Raw genomic sequence first — 11,115 nt, 5'->3', positions numbered from 1 at the left:
ACTGCTCTTACAAACATAGAAAGTAGACAAATACAGGTTTTGCATTAGCACATTTTCTGAAGGCTATGAAGTCTGAAACTAAGCTAAGATGATTGAATTTGCTAGGATGACAACTCTTTAAGCGGGAGTCTTCAAGTGTTGGATATTAAGAGAAGTTAGGAGCTGCTCCAGGTAGATGCTCCTAAACCAGTGGCAGTTCCTCCTCTGTTGGCTACCTTGTTAAAAATTTCATTGCTGCCTCCAGGTTCTATAAGGTTCCTGAGGATGGTTTTTGTTCGTTTAAAATGCCCTTCGGACAAACTGTCAGAACATTTGCCCTCTTCCAAATTTTGCCTTCTGATAAAGATAGCAGGGCAATGGACAGGATTGGCAAGAAAGTTTACACTGCTACTTTAGTCTTTAGAGCTTTTAAAATTACTGGTCCCACATTACCAGACATGCTCTGGCCTTGGTTATTCAGGCTTGTTAGTTCTCTGCCCTCCATGATTGATGGCAAAACCTCTGCCTTTTTTTTTTTTTTTTTTAAAAAAGGCAAGATACCTCAGCCACAATACCGCAGCTTTTGGGTCTGTCCTGAAGTGATACTGTTGGCATAGTTTTCAGTGTCTTCCCTTAGGACATTAAGGCCAAGTTGTAGGATAATTCTTTGGATAACACTCCATTTTGGGACTGCTACTGCTGACTTAAGCCTCTGCAAAAGAGAGGGAATCTTGCAAGACCTTAAACATTTGTCTCCACGTTCCAGAGGAATTATCCTAGATCTGCTTCTATTTACAGGCAACCCTGCAGCCTTTAAGGACAGGAGGGGGGTATTTCCCTCTAAGGCTTCAGATTTGTGGCTCAGAAGCCTCCTTTATCTGATAAACCTGCTTCTCTGACAACTCCCACCCTGCATTTAGACCAGGTTTTGTCCTTTCAGCTCTCACTTTGTCTTCCAAATTAGTATCCCATTACTTAAAACTCTTGGGTTGGGTTCTTTTAATCACCTGTTAGAGCCGCTTTTCTGTGATTCCTCGCCCTCTACAGCAGCTTCATTTCCCAGAGGTTCTAGGGTCCCTGTTGAAGCAAGGCAGCATTCAACCGGTCCCACCTTCCCAAGTGGGATTTTTTTTTTATTCCAGGATGTTCCTGGTTCCACAAAAGAAGGGCACTTGGAGACCCACCTTGGATACCTCTCGGCTCAACTTTTCACAATCCCTTCTTTTCAGATGCTTATTCTTCAAACTGCTTCCTCTTATTACCCCAGGCTTCTCTAGTGTCCTCAAATCTGAACAATGCTTACCTTAATATCCATATTCACCCTCTCTACATGAGGTTTTTACGTTTCTCTGACTCTCATTTTCAGTTCTCTGCTTTGCCCTTTGGCCTCTCTAGTGCCCCAAGGGCACTCACAAATGCCTAGCTCCTGTGGTTGCCTTCTGCAGGCTCCAAGTCATTTACATTTTTCCTCATCTAGATGACCTGTTGCTTCAGGCACCTTCACCCAGTAGATTGTTGCAAGATCTGCATTTCACCATTTCTCCTCTTCAAAGTCTGGGGTTTACCATCAACTTCCAAAAGTCTGTCCTGACTCTCTCAGAATCATGTGCATCTGGGCTGCAGGACTCTACTGTTAAGGTGGCTTCTCTTCCGCCTCCATAGTTGTCGCTGACCGCCTTCTTTCAGTTTCTTCTTCTCCCGAATACCATGCCAGCTAGGGAGTTTCTCCAGGCCCTAGGATTCAAGGCCTCTTCTACTCAGATTCTTCCTCTTGCCAGACTGCATATGAGGAAGCTACGATATCTCAAGTCAGCACAGCTGCAGCATAGTCACACTCTTTCAATATGCCTCTCTTTCCCCATCTCAAGAAGGAATTTGTCAGTTTACCTTTCAACCCATGTCGGCCCTTTCAGCCTCCAGTCTATGCTCAAGAGCTATCCACTGATGCCTCTGACATGGGGTGGAGGTCGCTTAGTCACCTGAAAGACCAGGGTCTTTTGCCTCTCCACCAGAAGTCAGACCATATCAAAGTTCAAGAGGGTTCCGACTCTGGCCCTCTTCTAGGGTCTTCAAGGGAGCTGGACACCAATTCCATCCTTGAAGCTGCTACTTGGTTTTCAGTGCATACCTTTATTAAGCACTACAAGTTGGATATGGTTTCTAGGACCACATGAGGTTTTGCTGAAACCATTTAATGTGGGGCTTCTAGAGGGCTCTTCACAGCCGTCCACCTCCCCAATTCTGTTTCTTGAGTTTAATCACTCTCCCTTCTTTAAGGGATACTGCAACGGTAATATGGAAGGACACAGTACAATTGTGTAAAAGCTTACCATAGCAGTAGATGTCATCCTCTTCAATACTGCAGTATTTGCTCCCTCTCCCGAACCCCCTCTTTTATTCTGCATTTTTCCGCTCTGGATATGCATGGACTCCTTTGTCCTACGACAACTGTTCTTTACTAGGGCAATTCAGTTATGGATAGCTGCACCTGTATGTTCCTTTTATGCCCTATGCAGGAAGAATGTATGTAGGCCCAAACAACATTTTTTCAAATATATCTATATTGACCAAGCGACTGGTTACCTGGGGCAGGACATCCATTCTTTTGGAAAACTGCAACAGTGGAGAGACATCTACTGCTATGGTAAGACTTTACACAGTTGTACTTTTCATTACATGCATGACAAACTTGTTACAATTACAGTGACTGGGATAGGCAAGCACAGCTAGGAATGACACCAGAAAAACTGAAGTGCATTCCTGTTGCCACTCCAGGGATTGTCGTAGTGAGGTACGATTGTCAATAATGGCAACATGCAGGAGGATACATCTTCCACTATAACGATCAGAATAGAGAAATTACCACCAACAAACTGGAATACCCAGAACCTGAATGGTATAATTGCAGCATCAATGTGAACAGAAGCAAAATGGATGAACTCCTGTCACTGTAGCAATCAGAATGGGAAGTATGACAAGCGGCAAACTTAAAACAGCACTGTGAAAAAGTCAGCTCTTCCACACACACCCAAAACAACACCACGGAGCAGTTGCATAATTATGTACAGTATTCATGGTCCATTTTCTTTGGCATGCAAGCTTCCCCCCTTAATATCTTTATCCATGCACACAAGTCAAACCAGCTTAAGGCCAAATTTTAGTAATGTATTTTGCCGTTCACTAGTACATACACAGCCCTCTCATCTCCAGAAATGCAATGTGGCAATGTCAAGTTAAACGTCTTACCATAGTAGGCAATTGCATTGCTCTCAAATACAAGAAATCCATCATCTCCTTCAAAGGCTGGAACCTGAGAAACAAGAGAACAGGTCAGAAAACCCTTTCACACACAGATTTTCTACACACAGTAAACCTTTTAATTATTCATAAAAAAATAAGCCTTCATTTAAAAGTGTACAAAACAAAAAGAAAAATCAGATATTTAGGAGTTACATCATTCATCTTTTCAAAACTACCACGACCACCTCCACCCATGTGGGAACCAACTGACATCAGACCCTCTACCTAGTCACTCTCCAGTGGACACAGATCATCAGCAATTAGTGTGTTTCTACAGAGTACCCAAATCCACCACAGGTGGCAGACTTTAAGCATCACCACCACCAAAGTGACCTTGTGCTTCTTCCTGGAATGCATGCACATAATCAGCAGCAAATGTTCATGTCCAACCCTCCACAGTTACTATGAGGGTATAGACTTTATTCTCCCATACCAAAAAGCCACACACTTCGTGTGGAAGCTGGAACTTACAGCTACCTAGAGAGCTTTCTGGGATTTATCACTGTCACAGCTCAACTGAATCAGAACCTAAATACACTGCACTTTTTAAAAGGAAAAGCGCTTTGCCAGGAACTTCCAGAAGTAAAATCTATACAAAGGGAGACATTAACAGCTTGCTCCTAAACACTCAAATATACACAATTCTAAAGAAAGGATGCCATATTGTTCATAGAAGGTTATTAGGCTAACAGGCCCTAGAAACCTTACAAGCCTAGCCGTTTTTATCCAGAGTTTCCCCAATCGTTAATTAGGTGAGTGAAGTTCCAGAGGCAAGGGGCTATGGTAGTCAAGGACTTCCTCTATCCAGGACATGGGCTCCACCCCAGGAATGAATTTGTGGTCACCCACCCATTGATCTAGGTTGCGTTTGAAGAGGGTCAGGAAGGGGCTCTGTTTCACATGAGCTGAAGATTGTTCCAGTGAAGTTGCAGTTTCCGGGAGATTTAGCTCTCCAGCTAACATGTTCATGTCAGGGTCCTGGAGCAACTGACCCTCTTGCAATTTGATTTACAAATGTGCAGCACTTCCATCAGGGCCAGGTCAGAGATTGTTCTATAAGCCAGGCACAAGTCACCCCTTAGCCACCTGTAGGAGACAATACAGTGACAGGGTTTTCCAGTCATTCCATGCAAGACTTGTTTTTATGTACCCAGTAAATTCTTGGTGAGAAACCACTGTGGGCTTTCCAATTGCTGCAAGTGTCTGATGAGATGCAAAAGGAAGCACTGTACGCAATTACTGGTCTAACGAGGGCCAAATAAAATGGAACTACAACACTACCTTGGATCTAGACATGATGTCTGTACTTATAAGATGTGCCACGTACGAGGTTTCTTACTACTGTGGATACATAGTGGTCAAAGTTCAGGTTGCCATCAACCCGAGTACCCAGATCAGCAGGGATGTCAGCTTTCCCAAAAGTAATAATGCATTTCTTTTGCATATAGCTTTAATCCATGGCTTTGGCACCAATCACCTCCCTATATTAACCCTGTTGTATATTAACCCTGTTGTATATTAACCCTGTTGTATATTAACCCTGTTGTATATTAACCCTGCTGTATATTAACCCTGCTGTATATTAACCCTGCTGTATATTAACCCTGCTGTATATTAACCCTGCTGTATATTAACCCTGCTGTATATTAACCCTGCTGTATATTAACCCTGCTGTATATTAACCCTGCTGTATATTAACCCTGCTGTATATTAACCCTGCTGTATATTAACCCTGTTGGGGTCCCTAGGATTGCTCCCAGTCTGCAAACTTGGTTAGCCACAGGCTGTCCAAATTTGCCTGGATCTTGAGAAATAAATTGCAACCAGTAAGGGGCTCAGCACATAACCCTGTGGTACGCCACTGGTAACTGGTCTTTTGGTAGAGGTGAAGTCATCCACTGACAACAGTGTGTCCAGTCACTGAGGCAGTTGGCTACTATAATACTCAAGTGGGGGTGTCAAATGCCTTGACTACATCAAGATAGGTGGTATGCACAGTCTCTCATATCCAGGGCACAAGTGACTTTCTCAAAAGTAGTCAGCCATGTTTAACAAGATGATCTACTCGAATCCAAATTGGATGGGTCCAGAGTATGGAGACTATGGACTTTAACAAAGACATAGAAAATTATTCTTCCCACGGTCTTTCAGATGAGGCTAATCAAGCTTATGGGCCTATAATTCCCAGGGTCGGTCAATGATTCCCCTTTGTGCAGAGGTATTACTGCTGCTGTCCTCCATTCTGCAGGCTGCGTTAAACGGGGATCCAAGTGGGTGTACCAAGTCATGTTTCAAGTTTAAAAAGGCAAGTCGAGATGTCTGGTACCACTGGTACAGTGTATTTAGCCTTGGAGAGTACCATTAACCTCCTTGAGATAACAGGCTGAGGAATGGTGGTAGGTATACTTTGGGGGATAAATGGAGAGGACAGGAGTGAAGTTTGCGCCACATCTGTCAGCTAGCAGGTTGGCTATGGGAGGTGCCATCCACAAGTTCAACACAACTGGGTATTCCCTTTTAGATTTCGGACGTAATTAAAGAATACCTTGTGATTATCTTTAGCTAGGGAGGCTATTTTTGCCTCGTAATTAGCTATGGAGGACTAGGCTATCTCTAAATTGTCTAGAGCTAGAAGGGGATTTCTTCCTCTACCGAGCCAGTTCCTCCCTTTCTTGGGCAGTAGTTTCTTTCTCTAGCTGTACAGTCAGCTTACACTAGGCTCCACCAGGGTGGCTTGTATTTTCAGCAAGACATGTTTTTAATCAGGTCAGGTACAGACAATTCTATACATACATCTGCTTAAGTGGTTATACAGGGCATTGATGTACACCTCTGTACAGGAGTCAGTGTTAGCAGCGTTCAAGGGGGCTGTGAAACTTCTTACATCAGTCTTAAGCATATGACAGCTTTATGGGAGATCTGGTCTTATAATTACATCAAACAAGACTGACGTGTGGTCTGATCTTAACAGAGAACATGGGGGGGGGGATGCAATGCTCTCCCACGTTACTGATTATTATGTCCAGAACACTTGAGCCTCTTGGGGGGTGAGCCGACTAGCTGTCAATACAAATGCTTCAGAACAAAGTCAAAGATCCTACCAGCCAGCATGTTGGTGGCCGTGTAAGTCTCAGTCAACGGTACGATAATGAAAATCACCCACTGATTAGTGCTGGGCTGTATGGCAAGCAACTACAGTAAGTCCAGGTATGCTTCTCCTGTTTCATGGTGGGGGACCTATAGCTAGTTAGGATGTAGTAGGGAGATTTGCCTATAGTTCACTGGACAGGGAGTAGCTCAAGAGAGTCGCACTGTTGTCTCTAGATGTACTCCTTAATGAAAATGGATACACCTCATCCTTTGGTTCTTTCACATGCTGTTTGTATTCTGAATATATGGAAGGCCTAGTAGCCCTGCATGGCCAGGGTGCTTTCCACACCTTTGAAACACATTTCAGTGACTGCATCTTCCAAAGTGAAGAGTACTTCCAGGGAGTGCAGTTTCTTGTTCAGACTCCTAACATTAACTAGCAGTACTCAAGAGTTTATCCAGAAAGAATTTTATTGGTTACTTTGACACTGCCTAGAAAAAGGCACAATAGAGATGGCTAATGCCTTTGCCAGTATCCAAAAGTTTACAGGAGGCAGGTGCAGACCATCTCTGGCAAAGCAGCATGGCATGGTCTGGCAACAGGTCCTCCCAGACTGACCGATATTGGACCCCCTTGGACTGACACCAGACACCAAGCCAATTGTTAAAGTCAATCATTTTTGCTTGGATTGTGGCATCATCCTTGGAGAAGGTAGAATGCTGCTTAAGGCTAGGCTTGCACCTGCCTGCAGCATAACCTCAGCTCAGTCATGTCTCTCTTCATATAGTCCAATGAGGTTTGTCTCAGTCATTCAGCCCCACATGGACTACAAGGGAATCCTACTGGTACTTATGGTTGAGTGACCCGATGGATCCTGGTACCTGACAGCCAACTGTAACCCACTCATTATAGAGCCTGGCGAGTAGAACATCTGTCTCTCACAATGGAGTCGCCTATGACCAATATATTAGGTTTTGCGGTGTTACGCCTTACTTCATGAAACACAGAGTCTCTCCTTTTTTTTTTGCATTGTTGTGTGTGTAAGTGGTTTCATTTTGGGAGGCCTCTGAACTTTTACATATATGGGTTTCCTATTTCACTTCTGAATTAAACCACAGCTGCTAAATCAGAACACTGCTGACATTTTGCTACAGAAACTATTCACCATAAAGCACATCTCATGCCTTTCAAGTCAAAGACTAGCTCAGTTTACTGGCAAACAACTTGTGTTTAAAAGAAATTTTACAGCAGCACTAACCATACCACTGAATGGTCTAGCACCCAACACACTGTTCAGTAGAGGAGGTTGAGCATCAATTTTCTCCCTCTACCTTCAAAACTTTCTCCAAAAGCTCACAATTTAGAATGCTGTGAAAGATCCCATTAAAAACTCAAAGATGCACAACCTTCTCTTCAGCCTGCACTTTTCAAATTGGAATACCAGACCACACGCTTACTGGCACCACTCATCAATAAAAGTAATCTGGTACAAAATGTAGCAGCTATTAGCCTTCAGCAACTCAACCAAATGGTCCAGCCATACCTGCAGTATTCTGTTAACACTGCCAAAAGAAAATCCGTTACTTTGCTTCTTTTTCATTATGCTCCCTACTCTTTTTCATTCTAATGCTCTACGCTTAAAAAAAAAAAAAAAAGCCAAACATCTTTTAGCATGGGTCAACTATTTCACAGCAGTCTGCTATAACTTTTCAGAGTCACTGGGTTCAAGAGAGACAAAAGAATCTCACCTCACCCTTAAGCAGTTGCTCACAAAATGTTCTAGTGCGGCAACTTCTCCAACCACCTGGCCATATCATCTATTCCTAACTAATCTATTATAGTTATAAGAGCTTCCCATAACCATGCTACCACTATCACCGCAGCCCTCTTTCCAAGTAACCCCTCCACTATACCTCTACTAGACACTGCAAAGTACTTGCTCATCCACAACTTCAGGTGTGTTCACAAAGTGGCTACTTGTGATGTCACGCACACAAACCAAAATTATATACATTTCTTCTTGCCCCTCTGACTCCCATTTTGCCTCATGAAGTCCCTAAACACCCTTAACATGCACCAAGAATAATTTCATAGAACGTTCTAGTCTTTTACCTGAACTTGTTTACTATTTTTGATATCTGCAACTTCACAATGAAACCTTTCTTTGAAAAGGCCCTTCACCCCTACCAACAGCACATGCCCGATAGCATCTGACAATTCATACCTCACAGCACCCATGACACCACACAAAACATATTTTCACCACACAATCCCATAGTCTGCAATCACCTTCTGTAATCTCAATATTCCACACAATCTACTTCTACACACACTTTAGTCAAGTTTTTACAGCCCCCCCAATAATCTAATTCTCTTCAGGTTTTGCAAGCCATTCCAGAAAAGACCAAAATGAATGGCACTACAAGGAAAGAAAAAAAAATTCATTTTCAGAAACTTTTAGTTATGTACTTACCATAACTTTGGATGTATGGGATCCATCTCGCCTACATTCATGACAGATGGGTTCGGAGCCGATCCATCGGCTCCGACTCGGCAACTTATATACTAGCACGAAGTCTCTCATTGGCTGGGCTATACCCTATCCCAGGATGCACTACACCTGCTTCCCCAGATCTTGTTTGTTCGCTTTCATACACCCATGTAAACACAGAGACACTATAAGTCACTATAACCAACTAAAGTTCTTCAAGAAAGAACGCCAAGAAAAAAGTGACTACAGCTCCTCTAAATCCAAAAGGCAGGGGGAAGGAGGGTGGGTACTTATGAATGTAGGCGAGATGGATCCCATACATCCAAAGTTATGGCAAGTACATAACTAAAAGATGTAATGGGACAGCGTCCCTAGCACCTACATCCCGGGTGGCTCATTGGAACACACTCCTGAGAACCGTGGAACCAAAGGAAGCTCTGCCTCGAGAAACCACATCCAATTTGTAATGAGAAATAAAAGTGTGCGGAGAAGTCCAGGTTGCCGCAGCACAAATATCAATGGATAACTTGGAGTGAAAAGCTACCGAAGTAGCCATTGCCCTGGTAGAATGAGCCTTGACTGGAAAGGGAAGGTCTTTATTGGCCTGTGAATAAACAAAAGTGATACAATCTTTAATCCATTTTGATATGGAGGCTTTTGATACTGGTTGACCCAATTTGTTCGCTGCAAAAGAAACAAACAATTGATTTGATTTTCACGTTTGAGCGGTTCTATTCAAATAAAAACGTAACTGTCTATGTACGTCCAATTGATGCAAAGTATATTCTGCGTTATTAGAGAATTCTGGGAAAAACACAGGGAGTTGTATGGTTTGTTGCAAACAGAAAGAAGAGGCCACCTTTGGAATAAATGCAGGGTTCAATTTCAATGAAACTCTATGTTTGTGAAAAATCAAATAGGGAGGATCAGAACAAAGAGCTTGAAGTTCTGAAACTCGCCTAGCAGATGTTATGGCTACTAAAAAGGCCGTTTTCCAAGACAGAAATTTTAAATCAGAAGTAGCAGCTGGTTCGAAAGGACGGGCAGTTAGGGCAGCAAGAACCATATTCAAATCCCAAGGAGGAACAGGATGAGATAAAGGAGGCCTAAGGAGCCAAGCCCCTTTAAGGAATGCCTTACAAAGTTTATGAGACATCAATGAAGGTTCAAATGAAGCATGAAAATTAGAGATTGCCGCTAGCTGAACCTTAATGGTAGAAACCGAAGAGCCCGACTGAAACAGGAAGGCCAGAAAATTCAGAACCTCCGATACTGGAGCGGTAAGAGGATCTATACGTCGTTCTTGAGCCCAGAAGGCAAACCTTTTCCATTTACTGGAATAAAGTTTGATGGTGGAAGGTTTATGGGAAGAAGACAGAATGTGGACCACATCCGGCGAGAGAGCATTATCTCGGACTAAGGATGGAAGTGGAGTAACCATGCTGCCAATTTCAGGGACCTGAGACGGATGAAGCCGTCCTGACTGAGGAGTCAACAGGTCTGGCACCGGATCCAGAAACCATGGACCTTCTATCGCATGCCTCTGTAGGAAAGGGAACCAAACTTGACGAGGCCAGTGCGGGGCAATCAGAATCATCTCGCTCTCCATGTAAATGGCCTTCTGTATCACCCTGGGTAGGAGGGGGAACGGAGGGAAGGCGTAGAGAAGACCGGGGGGCCAAATGCGAGTCAGAGCGTCCCTGGGAATCTGTCCCTGGGAAGGGAACAGTATGAAGAACTCTCTGCATTTCGCATTGTGGGGGCTGGCAAACAGGTCGCAGCAAGGAAGACCCCATCTGTCGAAGATTTTCGCAGCTATACTCTGATTGAGGGACCACTCGTGGGGCAAGAGAATGGTCCTGCTTAATCTGTCCGCAATCACATTGGACTTCCCCGGTATGTGCATTGCCATTAGAAAGCGGTTGGTAGCTACCGCCCAGTGCCAAAGTCTCATGGCTTCTCTGCATAGTGGGTAAGACCTGGTACCCCCTTGCTTGTTTATGTACCATACTACCGACATGTTGTCGGATAGGATCGCAATTGGGCCCTGTGGGAGAGCGTGATGGAGAGCTTGGAGTACCAATAGTACCGCTCTCATCTCCAGGACATTGATATGCAAATGTGTTTCCTGGATCTGCCATGTGCCTTGGACCGACCTGTCCAGGTAATGACCCCCCCACCCTACCTGGGAGGCGTCCGTGGTCACAGTGGCAACGGGACGTTGAGGAATAAAGGATCGCCCTTGGTCGAGATT

The 11,115-nt window shown here is 43.9% G+C and overlaps 2 protein-coding genes across 3 annotated transcripts in view; both read right to left on the bottom strand.

The window, feature by feature from the left end:
- Positions 1-11,115, bottom strand: part of POLR2G (RNA polymerase II subunit G) — a 357,869-nt gene that overhangs the window by 62,817 nt on the left and 283,937 nt on the right. The gene's annotated exons all lie outside the window — the stretch shown is intronic.
- The window catches only part of EEF1G (eukaryotic translation elongation factor 1 gamma), a gene marked incomplete at its 5' end in the record, with an annotated part of 807,249 nt that overhangs the window by 762,648 nt on the left and 33,486 nt on the right, over positions 1-11,115 (bottom strand). The window contains 1 exon segment of the mRNA XM_044075667.1: positions 3,226-3,289. Coding sequence (XP_043931602.1) covers positions 3,226-3,289 — 64 coding nt within the window.

Source organism: Protopterus annectens, chromosome 6.part1, assembly GCF_019279795.1.
Source record: "Protopterus annectens isolate FY-2018-M chromosome 6.part1, PAN1.0, whole genome shotgun sequence".
NCBI lineage: Eukaryota > Metazoa > Chordata > Ceratodontiformes > Protopteridae > Protopterus > Protopterus annectens.
Note: the sequence above shows the minus strand (reverse complement) of the source record. Positions and strands in the feature narration are given on the sequence as shown.